The sequence below is a fragment of the Solenopsis invicta genome, chromosome 11 (genome assembly GCF_016802725.1).
Source record: "Solenopsis invicta isolate M01_SB chromosome 11, UNIL_Sinv_3.0, whole genome shotgun sequence".
Classification (NCBI taxonomy): Eukaryota; Metazoa; Arthropoda; class Insecta; order Hymenoptera; family Formicidae; genus Solenopsis; species Solenopsis invicta.
Genome location: NC_052674.1, coordinates 1,266,064 through 1,289,402, shown reverse-complemented (window position 1 = coordinate 1,289,402; position 23,339 = coordinate 1,266,064). Strand labels below are relative to the sequence as shown.

The 23,339-nt window shown below is 32.2% G+C and overlaps 2 protein-coding genes across 3 annotated transcripts in view; one reads left to right on the top strand and one right to left on the bottom strand.

Moving 5' to 3' along the window:
* Nucleotides 1-447: 447 nt before the first annotated feature.
* The window catches only part of LOC105197003 (CAD protein), a 36,763-nt gene continuing 13,871 nt past the window's right edge, over nucleotides 448-23,339 (top strand). The window contains exons 1-14 of one of the 2 annotated variants that reach the window (XM_026130755.2): nucleotides 448-666; nucleotides 3,600-3,738; nucleotides 4,470-4,749; nucleotides 5,036-5,346; nucleotides 6,321-6,888; nucleotides 7,119-7,352; nucleotides 7,661-8,305; nucleotides 9,406-9,958; nucleotides 10,544-10,919; nucleotides 11,001-11,427; nucleotides 11,895-12,093; nucleotides 12,796-12,947; nucleotides 13,203-13,307; nucleotides 22,685-22,933. In XM_026130755.2, coding sequence (XP_025986540.1) covers nucleotides 546-666; nucleotides 3,600-3,738; nucleotides 4,470-4,749; nucleotides 5,036-5,346; nucleotides 6,321-6,888; nucleotides 7,119-7,352; nucleotides 7,661-8,305; nucleotides 9,406-9,958; nucleotides 10,544-10,919; nucleotides 11,001-11,427; nucleotides 11,895-12,093; nucleotides 12,796-12,947; nucleotides 13,203-13,307; nucleotides 22,685-22,933 — 4,359 coding nt within the window. In that variant the 5' untranslated portion in view covers nucleotides 448-545. The remainder of the gene's footprint in view (nucleotides 667-3,599; nucleotides 3,739-4,469; nucleotides 4,750-5,035; nucleotides 5,347-6,320; nucleotides 6,889-7,118; nucleotides 7,353-7,660; nucleotides 8,306-9,405; nucleotides 9,959-10,543; nucleotides 10,920-11,000; nucleotides 11,428-11,894; nucleotides 12,094-12,795; nucleotides 12,948-13,202; nucleotides 13,308-22,684; nucleotides 22,934-23,339) is intronic. The other variant, XM_026130754.2, reaches the window with a different exon arrangement.
* Nucleotides 13,741-20,032, bottom strand: LOC113003036. Its single transcript, XM_026130756.2, has 4 exons — nucleotides 19,491-20,032; nucleotides 17,300-17,598; nucleotides 15,010-16,868; nucleotides 13,741-14,782 (listed from the first exon to the last, which is right to left on the bottom strand). Exons 1-4 carry the CDS (start codon nucleotides 19,703-19,705, stop codon nucleotides 14,165-14,167), a joined length of 2,991 nt encoding a protein of 996 aa, XP_025986541.1. The 5' UTR covers nucleotides 19,706-20,032; the 3' UTR covers nucleotides 13,741-14,164.

The window sequence follows — 23,339 nt, the reverse complement described above, 5'->3', positions numbered from 1 at the left end:
AACAATGTAATTCAGGTTAATATATTTGTCCTATTATAATTATCTTTTTTGCTAATACGTTTATTTCAAGTATAGAGCATATTTTCTAGTATAATACATTCTCTATTGCTTAACATATCGAATGAACACATTGATATTCCATTATTCGTTAAAAAAAATAACTTTTACCAATTTCGTATAAATTTTCAAACTAAATTTACAAATTGCAACTGAAACTGGCAAGAACTGAGAGATCGATTCGAAGCGTTAGCCAATGAAATTTTCCCGCCAACCTGAAACGCTCGATACTTCTGCTACCATGGCGTCCAATGACGTCGCAGTAATTCTTCCTACGTAACAGCTTCTACGCTTCGAAGCGGGAACGTGCTCGCCAATTGGTCGTACAACGCGCATTTACTAATGCTTTAACAGCGCGCATATCGCTTCGTAGGAGAAGGTTGGACTAGCTTGATAGCCTAAAAGCGCGATCCCGGCTCATGACGCACGCAGTCAACGCAGTGTGCCAGTAGCACGTGCGTGGGAAAAGTAGAATATTAAAATTCAAAATGTCCAGCGACGCGTCCGCCGGGTTCAATGGCGCGACCGACAGTTATCTTCTTTTAGAAGACGGTAGTGTTTTCGTGGGAAAACGATTCGGCGCCGAAGTGCCTGTCGATGGTGAAATTGGTAAGTTCACGTGCGAGCGTAAACACGTGTGCTGCTCCTTTTACAAATCGGAGTCGTATGCGTACACGTGCAGCCTTCATTGCGAGCCGACTTCCTTAAACGGGAAAGGTCTTATACGTGATAATATTACGAGAATATACTATCGGATTTGCATAATAGAGAATAATCGATATTAACGTATTACAAGCGATATTATCTTTATTTTATATAGACCGGCTATCATAAAGAAGTGCAATATGGTTTTGTATTATATTGATCGAAAATACGTTTATGAGTTTTGCAATGTTATTGCTTAATGTTAAATATGCGCAACAATTACGTCTGAAATGTTGTAGCGTATGAAACGATACAACGTTTGTCAATTAAGTAATTATTCGTGCTAGAGAAGATTGCTATTTAACTAAATTGTTTCTTATCAGTATAGAGGTTGTAGATATGATAAAAAATAAATATTCATTTACAGCGTAGGATGTTTTTAAAAACATGTCTTTTATTAAGCAGGTATTAACCTTTAAAATGTATAATAATATCGATTCGCTACTTCTAAGCACATCGATAAAAAATTTTTTTTTCTTCTTTTGTAATTTAATGACTAAATTTTTTAATAAAAATTATTTAGTTTAATTTTATTTAACTTTTTTTGTTATGTACTTAAAAAAAATTAGTATTAAAATTTAAATATTGATTGGAATCTATCGAAAAATAATTGGACAAATTAATGTTAGTTTGTAAGATAATTGTTATTTTTAACAAAAAATTTTAATGAAAAAGTTATATTACATTTTGAAAATTAAAAATTTTATTTAAATGTATATCTATTAATATAGATTATACATATATTAAATTTAATTTTTCAGAATAAGAAATATTGATATGTACAATTATTTAAATTTCTCTAGATTGCTTGAATTTTTTTAAAAGTTAATAAAAAACATAATATTGTACATTTAAATATTTTTATTGCTGCAAAAGTAACTATAATTTTAAATATTTATAACTTATTCAAAACTCAGAGTTTGTTCACAGCGGTATTAGCGGTTTATATTCGTAATTACTTCCAACCAGCTACCGGTGATAAGACATCTAAATGATTACACTGCAACACACGAATGTTAGATAGACGTTGCTGGTTAAATCTCACTAGTCTTAAATTACGGGATACATATCTAGTGTATCTTTATCTTAAGATAAATTCTAAATATTAATGAGAGAAAGTAAAATAAAGATAAAAAGTAGTAGACGAGATCTTTATAATAGATATTATTAATTTTTGCTATATATATATATATATATATATATATATATATAATGTATATAAAATAGTAATATATATTTAACATTTAATATATTTTATTATAAATTATGTATATAATATGTAATATATAATAAATATTATAGTAATAATTTTAATACTTTATAAATTAAAAGTACGTTAATAAATACGTAAATAATGATCGTATGTCATGTAAAAAGATACCAAAATTTTTCCAATTGATGCAAATTTGCTGATGTAAAATAGCGTATACATACACACATACCAATAAATTCACACTCATAAATCCTCACGTCGTATTAAATTGCGCGGAAAATTTTCAAGCCTTCTTACGTATCATTAGAGCGATTAATCAAACAATAGAAAACGTTTTATTTCAAAAAAAGATCGAGGAATTAATCTCTTTCTAACATCTTAAAATCTGTTATCAGCAGTCCATTAGTCTTTGTTAAACCAAATTTCGGAGGAAACAAAAATGATACATACAAATTTTTAATAAAAATATTATTTGAACTGTTTACATTTTATTGATGTGCGTTGTATTTTATGTATGGCAATATTGTTATTATCATTAATAGATGTAAAGAGAATAATGTAGCACCTATTTTTATTGTATTGATTAACTTTGTTTATAATCAATATTTTATATTGAAACTGGAACAGTTCTATTCGTCAAATTGTTGTTTAACAGATTTTAAATTCAAAATAATTAAATATTTATTAGTTAGGACGTAGTCCTTTATAAAAATGTGACGCATTTTATAATCGGTAAAAGAAAAAAGTGGTGGTAATATGCTTAACTAAAAATAATTTTTAAAAAATTGGTTTAGTTTAAAAAAAATGCAGAATTTTGTTATCGCCTTTTAAATAACAATCGATTTATCGAAGAAATATTTCGATAGGCTAATTTTGTTTAAAAAACCATAATAAGAAAATCCCATGTTATTGTTTAACTTTGCATAAATTAAAATGTGTATAGCTGAATAAAAAGTTCAATAACAAAAAAACACTCGAGTGCATATACATACATTCATGTAATAATACGTTCAAGTTTAAAAACAATAAAGATGTAATTAAGCGCTAAAATATACTTTGAAAAAGTTTAGAAGTGCTCAAAAGTAAAATTGTTTTATAACAATTGTTAGCTATTGTGTATTGGCATATTAGCCACTAAAAAACGGCGGGCTACTAATTAAATAATTTCATAAACAATTGTTAGAATTTATCATTTAATAACGGAAATAATGGGAGTAGCCATACTGTCAATAGTAACCATAATACTTTTTTTATAATATCTTCTCTTTTATGCATAGTTAAAATTGATTGAAAATTTAAAGGGAGATAATGAATTTTTTGAGAGATAATAAATTTTTCGTACAAAAATAGAATTAACATTTTAATGTCAATCAATAATGATATCAGCAGTACAATGTGCATTTTACAACGTCAAATTTATGTTAAACTATTTTTTTGCAATTATTAGTGCGATTTTTATATATTATAAATATTATTAATATAATTTTATTATATGAAAATTTTTCAATTAATTATGCAATTAATTAAATTTTTTGTATTTTGTATTTTTTATTACAAATACGTGTAAAGTAAAACAACGAATGTACATGTTTTTTACGATTTTTTACTATTGTTTTTTTTTCAGTCTTTCAGACTGGTATGATTGGTTATCCGGAGTCGCTCACGGATCCGTCTTATCACGCTCAGATTCTGGTGCTTACTTATCCTCTTATAGGAAATTATGGCATCTTTGGCGACGAAAAAGACGAATACGGCATACCGTAGTAAGTGGCTGTAATCAAATTTAATTCAGCTCTCATTAACGACTTCATGCAATGACATTTTGTTTATTCTTCATGTATCGGACTATCAAAGTAGCTTTTTCTGTACGATGCATAAAATACGTTTTTTTAAATATCTTTATCGCAAAATTTACAAGAAAAATAATAAGCAAAGTAATAAATAAAAATATAGAATAGTAATATGTAACAAAATAATATGTAAAATATAATTTATTTTATAACATTCCCATATAGCATAGAAAAATGTTATGTATTTTTACAATGCTACAATTTTACTGATGAAGTATTTCTGCAATATATTGCTGCAACATTGCTGCAATAATATTGCAAAAAAATCCGTGCAATAACTTGCAACATTAAATTGCAATATGCAATATTGCCACGTTGCAGCAATTTTGGAAACTATTTTTGAAACGTTACTGCAAATGTCTGTGCTGTATAAGTCGATTTATTTATTTATTGTTTCTTAGAAATATCTTTTTTTTACACATTAAAGAAATGTTCTTAAAATTCTGTATATATCAAAATTCTTTATATCAATATAAACAAATTTTGCAACATGCAAATGTAAAATAAATCTTTCATGAAATATGTGTAAAATAAATATTTTTAATTTTTTCTAGAATATTTGTAAATTAAGAAGTAATGTACATATGTAAATGTACAAAATATTAGTTATTATAAAAATTGTTAAAAAATTAATTTTAACGCAGTTGGTTTGAGTCCCATCGCATTTGGGCTGCTGGACTTGTGGTTGGAGAAATTTGCGAGAAGCCTAGCCATTGGCGACAAACTAAGACACTTTCCGATTGGATGAAAGAGCAAAACGTACCCGGAATATGTGAGATAGACACACGGGCACTAACGAAAGTTATTACTGAAAAAGGTACTATATTAGGCAGAATAATTTTGGGTCAACCATCACATACTCTGCCAATAACGCCTCCAATAGAAGATCCTAACAAAAGAAATCTCGTTGCGGAAGTTTCTCAGGTACTATTCCCTTTTACACATGCTTTTTGACGAACATCTTATTTGTTATTACACTTTTATTATATTTTTGAAATTATTGTATAAATTATGAATAATTAATGTAGTATAATTACACACGGAAGGAACAATTTTATTACGGTATTTAAAAATGTAACTAGATCAGAAAAAATGTTATGTTAGACCATGAAAATCATTATAACGCATAAGTTTTATAAACTCTCTTTTATGCAAGCGATACTATCTTTCAACACAAGAGGCTTTTATATAAATATATATTATCTTTTAGCCGATCCCAAAAACGTATAATCCAGACGGGCATCCTCGCATATGCGTAGTCGACTGTGGTTTAAAATTCAATCAACTGAGATGTCTGTTAAAACGCGGTGCTCGCGTGGACGTCGTCCCATGGAATTACGATTTAAAAACTGCCGAATACGACGGTTTGTTTCTCAGCAACGGTCCGGGTGATCCCAGCATGTGTCGGGTGACTGTAGAAAATATCCGTCAAGTACTCAGGCAAGAAAAACCTATTTTCGGCATATGTCTTGGACATCAGCTGCTGTCCATAGCCGCTGGCTGTGTCACGTATAAAATGCAGTACGTACCATTTATATTATTTGTACCATGTATTAAGGCCGTTCTGCAATAGCGTAAACGTAGTCGTAAATGATTGTACGGCGCTATTGCATATTGTTACTCATGCACATAAAAAATGTATCACATCTCAAAATATTACAAAAAACTTATCATTTTTTTACATTGTTCTATTATTACATTTAAATACCTGTGTAAAATTTTAAATTCTCTTATTGGTTTAAAATAACTTTTTGTTTGTTCTCAATCTTTATATAAAATTGCATTTTTTTATTTGCAAATTTGTTGAGGAAATAGTATTAAATCAAATTTTTTTTACATATATTAATAAAACTTTAATAAAAATTTGTGCAAAAATTTTTTGAGATTCATTTATTCGTTTAGAAGTTAAGGAGCCTACAGTTTCGATAACTTTTCGCTGGTATTGTATAGTCAAAACATCCTTAATTTTAGTTTAACTTTTTTTTTAGCTTTTTTTAGTTTTATACAGAAAGAATAATTTTACTAAAATATCTACAAATTTAACTGGATGCAGAAAATAATTTTTTTAGATTATCAAAGTAATTATGTTCAATAAAATTATTTTTAGATCTGTATTTATCTCTATTTTTAAATACCAACACGTAAAAATAAACGGAGATTAAAGTTAATAGAAATGGATATAAGTACTCTGCATCTTATAGTATTTTACAACCATTTACAGCTAAGTTTACGCATTAGTAGAATGGCCTTTACACCATATGAATTACATATGTCAATACTCGTCAGCAGGCGCTACTTAGAAAACTAAATATAAGATAAGACTGTTTGATCACATTTCTTCCAGATGTTCTAATCCTAACGTTTTCTATCTCAATTTTACTCATTTCTACCATTTAAAAAAATCATTGTTCCGTTATGCACGAATAGTTTTTCTTATATAATCAAAGTACAATAGCCGATTGTTACAAGGCGATGCCTGTCACTCTCGTTTGCAGATACGGTAACCGAGGCCACAATCAACCGGCGACGCATCGTGTCACCGGGCGTTGCTACATGACCTCGCAGAATCATGGATTTTGCGTCGATGCCGCCCAATTGCCGGCTGATTGGGAGGAACTCTTCACGAACGCCAATGACAATAGTAACGAAGGTATAGTCCACTCGGTCTTGCCCTTTTTCTCCGTTCAATTTCATCCAGAGCACACAGCAGGACCTGAGGATCTCGAATGCCTTTTCGATGTGTTTCTGGAGAGTGTGAAAGATCAGATCAATAATCGTCCTTCTGTATCTATAAAGAATAGACTCAATGAGAAGTTGGTCTACCGACCTTCGGTTCCGATCGTGTCGGAAAAACCGAAAAAGATATTGATTCTGGGCTCGGGCGGGCTAAGTATCGGCCAGGCCGGTGAATTTGATTATTCTGGCTCGCAAGCGATTAAAGCGCTAAAAGAAGAGTCCATACAGACTCTCTTGATAAATCCTAATATCGCCACGGTGCAGACGTCGAAAGGCATGGCTGATAAAGTATATTTCTTGCCGATTATACCGGAATATGTAGAACAGGTGGGTTTGACTGCATTTAACATACAAAAAAGCATTCTTTCGGATTAATGATTTATCGGATTAATGATAAATTGAATAACGTATCAATATGTCTATTTAAACATTGTTATACCGATGTTTTGTTTAACATTAACTAATTAAACTTTGATGAAGATATACAGATATTAAATTTTATCTAATATTTAACATTAAAATAAGAAAAACACTCGTTCAATAATCATCTGTTTTAGGTGATACGATCCGAAAGACCTGATGGTGTTTTGTTAACGTTCGGCGGGCAAACCGCCCTAAATTGTGGTGTGGAACTTGAGAAGAACGGTGTGTTTGCGAAATATAATGTTAAAATTCTAGGAACGCCGATCGAATCCATTATACAAACGGAAGATAGGAAGATTTTCGCGGATCGTATCAGCGAGATAAATGAAAAAGTTGCACCGAGTGCTGCCGTGTATTCCGTTCAAGAGGTAAATGATTTATAATATATAATAGTGATATTTTTTTTACAGATATGAGTATTTCTTCGTCCTGTAAAATCATAATTTTACAAACTAACGAACACAAGTCACTTTATCGATACATCAATTTTGAGTACGCTTTGAATCATTTTCAATTACAAAATTTTCAGAGTTACTAAAAAACAATTAAAAATGTCTAAACCAATGAAGAAAACCAATTTTGTAATATTTTTTATAATTTTATAAAATGAGAAGACCTTACCTAATGTATCGCCAATCTGTATTTACTTTTGATGTATAATTTTTTTTCCAAACAGGCATTGGAAGCTGCTGAAAAACTGGGCTACCCCGTGATGGCTCGTGCTGCATTTTCGCTCGGCGGTCTCGGATCAGGTTTTGCTAACACGAAAGAGGAGCTAAGAACATTAGCGCAACAAGCTCTAGCACATTCCAGTCAATTAATAATCGACAAATCCCTGAAGGGCTGGAAAGAGGTGGAGTACGAGGTTGTTCGTGATGCGTACGACAACTGCATCACGGTGTGCAACATGGAGAACGTCGATCCACTCGGCATACACACCGGCGAGTCCATCGTCGTCGCGCCGAGTCAGACCCTGTCGAATAAAGATTACAACAAACTGCGAACTACCGCCATTAAAGTCATCAGACACTTTGGCATCGTCGGGGAATGCAACATACAGTACGCGCTCAATCCATTCTCCGAAGAATATTATATCATCGAAGTGAATGCCAGACTGTCCAGAAGCTCGGCTTTAGCCAGCAAGGCTACAGGCTATCCTCTGGCTTACGTCGCCGCTAAATTGGCCCTTGGAATACGCTTGCCGGATATTTGCAATTCTGTTACCAAACAGACGACAGCTTGTTTCGAGCCGAGTCTTGATTATTGCGTGGTTAAAATACCCAGATGGGATCTTAGCAAATTTCATCGCGTCAGTACGAAGGTATTGAATAATTTCTTAATTTGACTACAATTCGCTTTACTGATTTGTTTAACACTTAAACTATCAGATTAAACGTAAAATAATAATTAGTAGAAATAAAATTTTGAAATTATTGGTACAATTTTTATTTTTCTAATATATTTTTTTTATAAAATAGAAGCACATATCTATTCTATACATGGAATATACCAAATCCAGAACTGATTAGATGTCGAATACTTTCGTTATCTAATGTCTCATCCACAAAATGCTTTATGTACATTATTATTTTTATCCATACATATTTTTATACTACATAGTCACATATGAAATTTTCTCTTATTTTTAAAATTATGGTAATTGTGGGGCAACTATAATATATAATTTTGAGAGTATTGATTTTGAAGAATTTTACTGTTATTTTAATATTAATAAAATTTAGTTAAATATAACCAAATATAACTAAAATTTTACTAATTTGTACTAAAAGTGCAGTTAAGTTTTTTGAATTTGTTTTCTACATTGTCTCACGATTACTATAATTTTGAGGATAAATACGAGAAAATTCTTTCCGGGTATACTAAGAATCAAAAAAGATAAAAATTAATTAATCACAGAAAAATTACATGATTTTTATCAATAAAGTGAATTTGTATCCAACGAGCATTATGTTAGCAGAAAGAACTCTTCAAGAGCTTATATTTGAGAGTAAAATGTTCGACAAGACAGTCTTGAAGATAACATCAAATATATCAATAAGTTCTTTAACGCGTCGATTTTTTATATATATAGAAAAAAAGAGATTATTAAAATGACATCTAGAAGTAGAGTTCTGAAAGAATTCTACTGGAATTCTAAATTTATTCTAAACAGGTATCATAAAAATCTCTTTTAGAAGACATTTTACGGTATAACTTATAGAAATATCATTCTAGAATTTTATGAGAGTTTTAAAAAATTTTAAAGAGTTCTTCCTTTCGATAATGCTATTGGGTGTTTAAATTTTTTACTTTAACTTTCTTTCTTTATATTTTTTTACTTTACTTTTTTTACTTTATGGCTTATATTAAAATATATATTACTTTTTTTATATCTACAATATTGGACATACATATTTTTAGATTGGCAGTTCTATGAAGAGTGTGGGTGAAGTAATGGCGATCGGTCGTAAATTCGAAGAGGCCTTTCAGAAGGCGTTAAGGATGGTGAATGAGAACGTGAATGGCTTCGATCCTTACGCGAAGCCGATAAACGACGAAGAGTTAGAGAAACCAACTGACAAGAGGATGTTCGTTCTCGCGGCTTCGATCAAAGCTGGTTATTCGATCGATCGATTGTACAAACTTACCAAGATAGATCGCTGGTTCCTTGAGAAAATGAAGAACATCATCGATTATTATGTGCTCCTGGAGAATGTCGATCATACGAAGCTCACGCACGATTTGCTACTGGGCGCAAAGCAGAATGGCTTCTCGGACAAGCAAATCGCCGCAATAGTAAAGAGTTCTGAATTGGCTGTCAGAATACAAAGGCAAGAAAATAAAATCCGACCGATGGTCAAACAAATCGACACGGTAGCCGCTGAATGGCCGGCCAATACAAATTATCTTTATCTAACGTACAACGGCACTACTCACGATGTGGAATTCCCTGGCGGATATACAATGGTGATAGGTAAAGCGTTTTAAATAATACACTATTATAATTATAAATAATTGCACGTTGATCAGGATGTTACTACCAGGAAAACTTGGAACTTTCGTGAAATTTTTTTTTTATAGATGTTATTGATTGTCGGAATTTTATTGATTTTATTGTTTTTGTAAATTTTCTGAAAAATTTTAGATATTTTACTATTAAATTTTAATTCTCTCTTTCTTTTTCTGGCCAAATTGTTTCTTTGATTATTTTTTCTTGATAATATGTTGTATAAAATATCAATTGATCAGCAATAAATATAGCGTACACATCTATATACATTCATATGTACATACATTCTGATGTGATTTTCTTCGTAAATTTTTATGGAATGAGAAATCTCAGAATATTTCAGAATTTACATGAAAAATTCTGAGAAAAGATGTAGACTTTCTAAATATTTCTGAAAAATGTTGCAGTTTGTACGAAAATTATGAGAAAAATTTTCACCAGGGTTATAATAGAAAGAGAATATACATATCTAAATGAAAAATTGTCTGCATGAATTCAAAGATCAGTGATATGTTATTGCAAATAAAAATGCTAATACTTTTTTTTCAGGTTCTGGAGTGTACAGAATTGGCAGCTCAGTGGAATTCGATTGGTGTGCTGTGAGTTGTCTCCGAGAATTGCGAAATCTTGAACGTAAGACCATCATGGTGAATTATAATCCAGAGACGGTCAGTACGGATTATGACATGAGTGATCGACTGTACTTCGAGGAGATCTCCTTCGAAGTGGTGATGGACATATATGATTGTGAGTGTCCTGAAGGTATCATATTATCCATGGGAGGACAATTACCTAACAATATCGCCATGGATCTGCACAGACAGCAAGCTCGAATTCTCGGAACCTCCCCGGAATCCGTCGACGGCGCCGAAAACCGTTTTAAATTTTCACGTATGCTCGACAGCATCGGTATATCGCAGCCGAGGTATAAATTTTACTAGATATGCACATTGTATTATATATTTGTCGCGATTATTCCTGCAACTTAATTTTGTTTTTACTTTAGATGGAAGGAACTGACAAATTTGAAATCTGCTATTGAGTTTTGCGAGGAAGTTGGCTATCCATGTCTCGTGAGGCCTTCATACGTGCTAAGCGGCGCGGCGATGAACGTCGCCTACTCGAATCAAGATCTCGAGTCTTATTTGAAAAGCGCGAGTGAAGTCAACAAGGAACATCCCGTGGTAATATCGAAGTTTATCCTCGAAGCAAAGGAGATTGATGTCGACGCTGTGGTTTACGAGGGGACCATCCTGTGCATGGCAGTTTCCGAACATGTGGAAAATGCTGGTGTTCATTCAGGTGATGCCACCTTAGTAACACCACCGCAAGATATCAATACGCAAACTCTGGCGAAGATAAAAAGCATCTCGAAAGCAGTAGCAGCATCTTTGGGAGTTACTGGCCCTTTTAACATGCAGCTGATTGCAAAGGTATATGTCGCATGTTTTATGTTTGTGTTAAAAAGAAGTACGAGAGAGTGGGGGGCAGATCGGACCTTCTTCGAAATAAGATCTTATGAATTTAAATAACTTTAAATAAATTTAAGTGAATAGAGTTTAGCAGACTTGCCTGTTATTTATAATGTAAAATCATTAGAAGAAACCAGTCGTGCGATAATAGTTCTGTATTATAACATTCATAGAATAATAGATGTGTATTTTCAGTCATCATGTTGAAATTTGTCAAAAATAGAAAATTATTGTTAATCATTGTGTAAACCGTATAAAAATTTAAAAAGTAATTATTTTAAGATAATTAAAAAAGAATTTAAAAATATCATGCGTTTTGTAATCACTTTTGATTTGTTGTGAGAGTTCCAAAGTCCAAAAGTGCTCGGGTTCAAATCAGATCTCTTGCTTGTTTAATAAAAATTGTAATTAATGATGTGTTTTTGCAGGATAACGAACTGAAGGTGATTGAGTGCAACGTAAGAGTATCCAGATCTTTCCCTTTTGTCTCGAAAACTTTAGATCATGATTTTGTTGCGACGGCAACTCGTTTAATCATTGGCGAAACAATTGAACCTGTGGACGTTTTAGCAGGCTGTGGAAAAGTCGGGGTCAAAGTACCACAGTTTTCCTTTTCTCGACTTGCAGGTAAAAATATTAATTTGTAAAATACAATTTACAATTTAAATTTATTTATATATGAGTAATAATATTATATTAAGTACATAAATTAATTTAGTGGCCCTTTATTTTTGACGTCTTGTAACTCTGGTCCAAAAATTAAAATTTTTTCCTGCCGTATGATGATTTGAAAGTGCTAATCTCAAGCTTTCTTAACAAGCACTATAATAATTAGTAGCCCTGCTGGCATTAAGAAGGAACATTTGAGGCATTGCACTTTTCTTGCATTTCATGGAGAGTCAATTATTGATTTTATGTAATTTAAGAACAAAATGTAGAGACAAAATTACAATATAGATTTCAAATTATAGATATGCTCTTTAAAATAAGTGTTTAAATACTCTATGATTGAAATTTAACTTTTTATGAAATGTGAAAAAATCGCAAGTTTCAAAAGTTTCAAAACTTTTAATCTGCGATGTATGACAAAGTTCTTTATTAATTATATAATATTTTTATTTTTTAAATGTTTTTGTATAAACCTCCTCTTTTACATAATTAACTTTGTTTTTAACATATTTCTTCTAAGTCGTTCAAATTTGAGTTTTAAAAAAATCTTTGCTAAAAGTTTAAATAAAATATTATTAGGCATTATTAGATTAATAGGTTTAGAATGTAATTTAAAAAATTTTATAAATACGAATAATACTGCTATTGACTTAATTGAAGGCGCTGATGTAACATTGGGTGTCGAGATGGTATCTACTGGAGAAGTAGCTTGTTTTGGCGAGAATCGTTACGAAGCTTACCTGAAAGGCATGATAAGCACCGGTTTTCATATTCCTGAAAGGGGCATTTTGCTCTCCGTAGGAAGTTACAAGGTAATTATATATTGTGAAAGAACTCTGTTTTATATATATAAATAATGCATTGTACTAATCATATACTATTATATCGTATTACCTCGCAAGAAACAGAGTATGCTTATTTTAGAAAATAACAATCAATAATACTGATTTCTCAAATTATTTGCAGTTCAAAATTGTTGCTATTAATGAAAAAGTAAATTATAATGTTCAAAATCTTTCAATCTTAATGATACGCATACAGTGTAAGAATGCTCAATTTATTTTCAGCATAAAATGGAATTGCTGGAGTCTATTAGAAATTTAAAGAACATGGGGTACAAGTTGTATGCCAGCATGGGTACCGCTGACTTTTATACTGAACATGATATCGAGGTAAGAGAATAAATATTTCACCAATTGTTTTATATCGTTTTGAATATAATATTTAATTATTACTCGCACGATTATGTATATGAAAAGAATTATTTACATGCAATATTTACAAGAATAATTAAAAGAAGAAGGTATTTTTATGAGAGACGTATCTATATCAATTAAGTTTGTTGAATTTTTACAATTTGAACATAACTTGGTAAAATATAATGCATGATTTTACAGTATGAATATTTCGTTCGAGAGATATCACATTTAATCGCGATATAGGATTTAATAAACGGACCGTAGATACAAAGATAATGAGATTAATGATAACGAAATAATGAAAGATAGTGAGAGCAATGAAATTGTTAGATTCATCTATAAATTTTGTTGGCAGAATATGTTCAAAAAGACAAATGAATAATAAGTAAAACATAAAAATTCGACCTCTTCTTTAAATTAAAAATATATTTCTTAAAAAAAGGTTCTTTTCTAAAACATTTACATAGCAATCTGATCTACTAGGCTAAGTACATTGGCGATGTGATACGATGACATTGCTATCTTACAGAAAGCGACTGCTAGATGAAATGAACCTAATTGGACTATGATTAGCAATTTCTATAAATTATTTTAACTATCTCTACGTGTGTGTATGTTCGCTCTTGCATAACGCGATGATTGAATATCGACAATTCGCAAGCATGCGATAAGCACGCTCAGTCTTTCTCGATTACTTACTAAATTAGTTATCGATCACTCTCGAAATATAATAATAAATATCATTCTGATTTGTTTCGAGCGTGATCGTTGAATGCAAAGACTTGTTTTTATCTTGCTCATTTTTCTCACAGATTATCTACGTCCTATTCTTAAACGAATGTATACGTTTTATCGTTTATATTATCCGTTAGAGAGACCACTTTCTGCATTGTACCCGAGTCCACGTTGTCATTCTGATCCTTCGATATAGGCTTGCCCGAGATGTAAGGACCTTCGTCCTCACTCGTAATCACACTCGCAGTACTCGCTTGCGCGATTTCCTCGTTCGCTAATTCTATTTCGGAGGCAACCGTTTTCGTGACCTCATTCGTATGATTTTCATGACTAGATTGCAATTGCTCGTTCCTTGGCAGTTTCACGATCTCAGCGAATTGTCGTGTAAAACGGTCTTTCAAATTACCGCTGAATATAGGTGCCTCTTGATTCCTCTTAGGCGTTTCTGGCGGATCATTTGGTGATCTTGTTGTGGAATTTATCGTCGGTATCATCCTCAGAGTAAAGATCTCCTTGCGATAAGCCTTAGCGTCGTCCTTGTACCTGGTCATCTCCGATAAAATGATCGACAATCGATCCGCTTGATTCAGATAAACTTCTTTCTGCTGATAAGCCCGATACCTATGACAACACTTGGCCATTTTAACAAAGTGCGTGATGAAGAAGTCCAACAGTGCGGCCAGTCTTAGACCCTCCAGTTCGGCACATCGTTCCTGGAAAAGAGAAAGAAAAAAACGAGACGGGAATGTGAGTTAGTTGTGAATCTCGGTCCGCTAATCACGAGGGTAGATAAGATTAGATTTGCGAGAAGTCATGTAGCATCACGATTTAACTTTGAGTTTTTTTTTGTCTGGCACAATTAGTGATGACAACGCTGGATTGCTCATTATGAACGGTCGATTGATAAGCTTATCGAAGCAACCGAAGTTTTTCAACTTACCGAGATTTCAACGATAGCGTCCGTGGCCTTGCGCGGGGTGATCAGCGCTCCGCGCCATTGGCCCGCGGTTGTTGTGCTGTAATTTTGCGAATTTTTCTTTCGGTTCCTGTCCCAAAATCCACCGGATTTGTTGTAGATCTCCTCCCTGTAGGACTCCCTGTCGTCGATCCGCTGCGGCGATGAGTATATGTCTAGGGTCGGATTCATCATGGCCAGCCACGGCTTCACCGTCAGTATATTGTACAGCTTCGTGAAGTTCAGTCGAGGAAAAAACTTGTTGCTATGCTTAATGTTCTCCATTGCGTGGAACACATACATGATAGGGTTCTCGATTATCCTTTTAAGTTGTTTCTGACTGTGCAGCAGGTAGTCGGAAGGTACTTTCTTAAACACGTTTTTGTCGGGGAGAAAATAGTGCGGTAGAGTAGGTTCGTTTTGACTGAGGCAGCGATACAGGCTATTTAGCAGCTTAATCAGGCATTCGCCGGTCCGATTATCCGGCCACTTGGAGGGTCGGTCGTTCTCCTCGATCAACCAGAATAATTTATTCCTTATGTGAGAAGTTGTTAGGCCGATTGTTGTGTCCAGGACTGGTCTTAAAAAGGTCTTGTGTAGCATTAGCGCGATTAGGTACACTTGCACTTGCGAGCGCGTCATGCAAGTCTCCAGATATCGTTCCGCGGCCGGAAATGTCAGCTGCCACTCGATTTCCTCATGTATGTTCTTCTTGACATTTTGATGCCAAGACAAATCTCTCGGTTGAAAATTCCTCTTTCTCGGCACAGAGTCTTCGGGCACCACGTAGCAACCGAAGTCTTTCACTTTATTGATGTCGTTGTAGTCGGGCCATGTGCTTCGCGGTCTATACAACCATTCCTGTGCGTATTCCGGCCACTGGAGCCATATCGTCGGCGAGACCTCGTAAGATTCGATCCTGCGCAACCTGGGATTGTGTGATTCGATCACCTTATCACAGTAGATAATCGATTCCTCCACGTAATTCAGATCTTCCAATTTGAAACCCAGCGGCTCCGCCAATTGGTCCACGAAAAAGTCCACAAAGTAGCTCATGAATATTTTACTGCTGGTATAGAAAACATCATAATCGTATTGTCTGCTGGCTAACAAGAGACGAAGCTGTTTGTTATTCTGTGGCTTTTTCTCCCGTCGCAACATGTAAAGGCTGCCGTCACTGTTGATCCTCATCTTCTTAAAACACTGCGAGGGAATCATCGCGTTGGAATAGATCTTCGTCGACTCATTCGCGACAGTTTCGTCGTGATTTACGTTATGAGCGGCTTGTATGTTGGATTTTGGCAGAGTTTGGTAACTCCATTCGCTATCACTGTCACAAGGTCCAGATCGGTAGCCAGAACTCGAGCTGCTTGCTAAACTGCGAACTTTTTGCTTCGACGATTTTGTCGCAACGGATCGGGGACGGAAATGACGCTGGTAACTCCCTTTCCTAGCCTCCAGTTCGTTTTTCAACGACATTTTCTTGCCATGATTCTTCCGATCCTCCGTCGGGGACATGTGCTCGCAGTCAGACTCGGTTTTGATGTCGTGATTGGATCGGCACCCGTAAATATTCTTGCGAAAAAGGGATTCTTGGTCCTCGTATATAGTTTTGTCGTCATGTAAATTGGGCAAAGATCTGACATTGGAAATTGTAGAGGTCTGAGAATTTCTTTTTCTGATTTGATGCTGATACATCATGTTCGAATTACGACCGTAAATACTTTCGGCATCGCCATCATATATCTCGTCGTCATCCGCCGTTAAAGAAGGATCGATATCCTCTCCCTTGTTGGAGTTTCTCGCATATGGCATTTCATCGAGACGTCTCAATCGCACGTATCCTATCGACAGAGTATTTGTAACTTAATTATAACTAAATTTATTAAGAAATTTTTCTTATACAAAAAATTTTAACTAACGCCATCTCTTTCAGTAAAATGAAATTTAGGTTTAACTCATCAAGTTCAAAGTTTTGCCAAAATTTTAATATTATAGTTATAAATTTGTATATTAAGTTGAAAAGTAAATTATTCGAATTAACATGCTTATACAAAAATAATTTTAAATTATGAAATAAAGCTTTAGTTTAAATATTTTTGTGTTTAAAATTTGATTTCCGAAAATCTTTGATATTTTAAGCAGAATGTTTCTACAGTTAAAAAACTATTAATTAATTACATTTTTATTAAAAACAAATCTACTTCAAGAACACATTGTAAAAGGAAGCAGAAAGAATTTGAAATATTTTATAAATTGAGTCAAGTTTTCTTACCAGGATGTTCACTCGGTTGCACCATCATGTTATATGTAATTCCATTATTTAGGCTACTATACTCTGATTGATAATTTTGCTCTGTAATTTCGAAATTGTCATGCACAACGTAAATCCGAACTGGTTGCAATGGTTCGATAATAAGATCACCGGTCTGTCTCTTCGAAGTAAAAGCTATATTATGCGAAATATGATCCTGAAGAACGTCCGGCAATAGAACGTGCTTTTGAGATGGTAGTACCTTATTTAATTCGCTTTCATAGGTCGATGCCAGAGTCTCTTTAATTTGAATTATATCTCTGTAATAAAACAATTAATTTTACGTAACCTATCAGTACATCTAATCATTATCAGTACATCTAATATCGCGTGTGTGTGTGTGTGTGTGTGTGTGTGTGTGTGTGTGTGTGTGTGTGTGTGTGTGTGTGTGTGTGTGTGTGTGTGTGTGTGTGTGTGTGTGTGTGTGTATGTATGTATTATAAAATGTTCGGCAACAGGTGAAAAAAAAGGAATAACTGAGAATCAATGGATTTTAGCTTGTTTTTGGTGCCACAATTTTGGAACTAAATTATATACCAAACGAGATCTTATGATAAGACATTAATTATAAATATTCTCAAGTTAAAGCGGTTTAAGAGATATAGAAGATTAAAGTAATCAAAATTCATTAAAGCGCTTTAAAGTATAAATTTTGGGCTGTCCGATAATTTAAAACTTCGTATCCAGGAGCTTGCTGACTTCTGACAACTAATTTAAAGTCAGATTTTTAAAATTTAAAAAGGCCGATCTAATATGACGGATCATATATATTTAAAAAATGTTTTAATTTAAAAAATTAATAAAAAGTATCTAGAAATTTTATGGGTTTTTTATTATAATTTTAATTAAGATCTTTTATTATCAACATTCTAAGATAAATCAGAGAAAGAGTATTTCATAAAAATTATATATAATCAGCCAATGGTAATAGACTGAATACTGATTTTTATAAAAATAAAATTTTTTTAAATTTTTATCTACCATACTGATTGTGAGTCGGCCATTTCTTCTGAAGATCTCACTTCAGATTTCTAATCAGCTACTCAAGAAACTCTTAGATATTTTCCATAAAAATTAACATTTTTAACTAATATGGTCCGTCATATTAAACCATTTGAGTTTTAAAAATCTGACTTAAAAATTCATTGTCAATAGCTAGTAAAACTCTTTGATACAAAGTTTTAAATTATCGGATTGACGTAAAAATTCATTTTTTAAAGCATATAGACTGACAGTTTAATGAACTCTGATTATTCTGATTCATCGCATTTTTCAAACGAATATTCACCTCAACTTGAATATTTTTTATGATTAATGTCTTATCGTAAGATATCATTTAACAATTTAGTTCCAAAATCAGCTTAAAACAGGCTATTTAAGGATTTTAAGTAACAAAATAAGAATAACAAAATTGCGATTAAAGCTTTGTTTTATAATTATAAATGCTTAAATAGTTTTTTAAATAAATACGTAAAAAGCTTAAAGCACATGAATATTTGTGTTACAACTTAAAAATCAAAGCCTTAATTTGCAATTTTGTTGTTTTTAATTTTTGTCTTATTTCAACATTTAGATTATTCACATTAAATTTTCTTCCCCGTGTATTGCCAAATATTCTATACTTTACTATGATTTACTAAAACTTTTTTCTACATTCATTACAATTAATTAATTAAAAACATTAATATAAAAGAAAAAATATATAAAAAATTAAAAGAGATATTTATTAATATAAAACTCTATAAAAAAAATATATATATAATATAATGTATAATAACTTAATAATTTTATAAATGTACTTCAATTATTTTGTTTTACTGTAATATGTAGTAATACTAATTATAAAATTCTAAATCAGTAAATATTATGTTGCAAATTGAAAATAAATCGGCATTAGTTTCACTGTTTCGCTATTATAGTCTGTTAACATATTACAACTTAGATGTGCAAGTGTTGCAAGTATTTATTTAAAAGTATTAAACTTTACTATTTCAAATAGGTTTCATTATCGAAATCATATGTTGTATATTGAATACTGAGCAATATCTCATTTTTCAAATTTCCCTTACACTCTTGATCGTAACTAAGCTGCGAACTACATCCCACAACTGCAATAAATCACTATGAAAAGCATTAGAACGGGAGTGCTTACTCCTCGTAATTCTCGAAGAACTGCATACACATCATGAGATTGTTTAGGATGAAACTGTTAGGATCGTTTGCAATGGCCATCCTCAAATGTATCAATTCCACATCCTCATATTCGTCCACCTGTTTGCTGATCGCACTCCGTAGTTTATCCTCGTTGTTCCGCTTCTTCTTTTCCGAGTCATTTTTAATCTTCTTTATCGAATTCACGATTCCCATTGTCTCTTTTTGCCCAATGACATAACAAAGTGCACACACGCGATAGAGAGAGATAGATAGAGAAACGGCCACGTGGAGTATCCCCACGTGGAACACGCTTCCTCAGGATCGGTCACGATGCACTACAAGCCACTTCGGAGTTCACTACAGGCCACCGACACGCTCCTTCATTCTAGTTTCAAGGTCAACGAAAACGCATTGTGCTTGCGCGCGTAAAGACTCGTCGACGACCGATGCGAGTGAGGCAATAGGCTTCTCGTGGGGTGTCAGGGTCGATAAATAGCTATCACGTTATCGAGCGCAGGCACTTTTAATCGGCCGCTTACTATTGGACATCGACAAACGCCAGTGTAAAATACTTGTGAAAAAGATCGCGTTAGCATCGATTGAGATAAAGCGTATTCCACCGAGCTAGCCAGTGTCCAACAGTTCCATATCATTTATCGTGGGGTAGATCATATATAATTATAGATACAATGCATTGACCAAGCAGTATATTTAGAGCATTCTTCATAATTTTTTTCCTTATGTTTTTTTAATGCTCTCTTTTCTTACATTATTTTCTCGATCAAGTTATCGTGTTTATTAATCTTTGATTAAACAAGTAACTTTTATCAGTAACTCTGTTTTATCTTCTCGCAAACAATACCTACTAACCTACTAATAATTCGTACGTTTTACATAAATAACAATTATTTAAAATTTATTTTACATTTTTGTTTCATAATTATAATAATAAGTATAATTATAATTATGATGAAATATAAATAATAATAATAAAAATTAATGATAAAATATGAATGAAAAGATGCATCAAAATATGTACGACTTGTACAAGTAGCAAGTTGGAACGATTATTATGAAAAAGAGAAGTTGTTGATATAATGATTAAGTTACGGTAACATCATGGATTGCTTGTAATCTTTCTACTCCGATCACATATATAATCAGTTTTTTTTTTACTATTATCCAATAATTACGCGCATGCAAGAGATCAAAATTACAAACAACATTTTTGCAATAGCTGTTTCGTTAAATAAGAAAGAATTCTTATTATTATGAATTCTCGTTAAGAATATTTTTTATTGTTAAGAATAAGAAAGAATTCTTATTAATTACCACATTTTTGCAGTAGCTGTCTTGTGAAATAAGAAAGAATTTTTGTTATTAAAAATTCTTATTAATCACCACATTAAAGTTACTGCTGATGCAATCGTTGTAAGTTATCGTGCATAGGCCCACATCAGATCTACCTACGGTCTTCTCCTTGAAACGCAATCGAATTTCGTGGTATCGCTTTGGGCAGGATCATAGTATTACACACGGTCCAACATTTAATTCGTCTACTGACGTCACATACGGCAATATCGCTAATAAAAATTGCCACTGTTATCTAATCTGTGCGTGAAACCCCTGACGAAGTAATTGGGCAATTGATCATTAATTCCGGAGCATCGAGATGCACAGTCAGGAATTGTTCCTCGACGTTTATCTTCGATCGTTCTAAAAACGGGCAACAAATTTGTTCTTCCGAAAGATGAGAAAAGATAACGATGAAGGTAATAATTCAAGGTCTCATTCAGAATACGAACCGATAAATGATTGTCGGTAATCTTTAAAGATCGATATCTACTTCGATGATCACGTAGTATACTGGTGCGGAAACCAATAAGATCTGAAATTTTTTAAACTTTTTTACAAGATATCTAAATATAGCTCCATAATCTTGAATTGTTACTAAATAACAATAAACACAATGAAAAAATTATAATAAAATTATTTGGAATGTATGTATATGTATATATTGTGTGTGTGTGTGTATGTGTGTGTGTGTGTGTGTGTGTGTGTGTGTGTGTGTGTGTGTGTGTGTGTGTATGTGTGTATGTATGTACATATTTATTTTATAGTACATATATACTTAACTGAAAATATACTAGAAGCTCAATTTCTTTACATCGACAAAATATTGTGTATGAAATAATTATGTTTTTTAAATTATTGTATTTCTGCAATAATTTTTAAATATTTCTGTACTTACGAATTCTTACAAAAAAATACATCCAACTAGACGTTGGCGGAAATGATACTCAAATCAAGTGTTAACTTTTAAATAAATCTCCAATTTGAGAGTTAACAATTAATTTGACTATTATTTTGAACTACTAACACTTAGATGGGTATATTTTTTCATAAGGAATGTCTATATTATGTGTTACAAAAAAAAATAAAAATGAAAAACTTGCATAAAAATCTAGGATAATTTTTCATACAATCGCAGCTTCTGTCATAATAAAGTAGACTACATTTAAGCTACACTGACAATGAGGCATCAAGTTGCTAAGCGGTTAAATATGCAATCAGGACTGTAGTAATAAATAGCGATTATTATCACGATGATAACGACCATCTTTGGAATGTATATCGATTAAATATTTCAAGATTTGTTTTTGTGTGTAATGTACATAAATATACATATATAAAACATACATACTCTTCAATGAACAAAGTGCAATAGTTCGTGGAAAATGCACGTAGAATTAAATATTTTAACGTTAACGCACTTTTCTCAATATCCTCAATTCAATTATCGTTTAAAAAGTTTTTTTTTTTCAACTCACATTTTATTTTCTTTTGATTAAGTTTATTGCATATTTACATTCAAATTTTTCTATCGAGAGATTATAAAAATGAAAAATGATAAGAAATGAATAAAAGAAATAAATTATAAAATTGTGTTATTAATTTTAAATATAGACATTATTAAGCAGTTTTATATGTATATAACATTTATTTCTATATGAAAGGTGTAAATATTGATAAATTTCCAATTTCAGCCACCTCAAATACTACACTTATTGCAGTAATACAACCTTAACATATATATGCTATTTATTCTTTTTATTTGTATTTTTTTAAATTGTACTATGGTACTTATTGCAGTTTTGTCATAATATTTTGTAATAAATTTTTGCAATACAGGTGGAACCGGTACAATGGACTTTCGAAAATATTGCCGTGAACGAGGATTCCAGCCCGAGCCAACTTCGGCATCTCGCTGATTTCTTATCGAAAAAACAGTTCGATCTCGTAATCAATCTGCCGATGAGAAACGGTGGTGCTCGACGTGTTTCTAATTTCATGACGCACGGTTACAGGACGAGAAGATTAGCGGTCGATTATTCTGTGCCTTTAATTACGGATGTTAAATGCGCGAAGCTTTTGGTTCAAGTAAGTATCTGGATTTTCGATTTAGCAAAAATACTAAATAAAAAAGAGGTATACAAAATAAATTTAATTTCAGACATAAATTAAATTAAACTTAATCATTAGTTTACTTTAAGAAATACATTAAATTTAAATCAAATGAAACGATCAAATAAGTGTGCGTGTGTTGATGTTGCCATTTTATTTAAAACTACATTTTATATCACTTTTATATCACCGTGTAAATGATCAAAGATTGTTTCTGATTAACAAAATTATATTACTCACTCTTACTCATGACATTCTGTTCGCAATGTTGATAAGGCATATTAGGTTTAAAGTTCACTTTAGAATATATTATATATTCATATTTTTTAAAATCACATATTGAGAATCTCAATTTTTTGAAAGGACATACTATAAAACATAC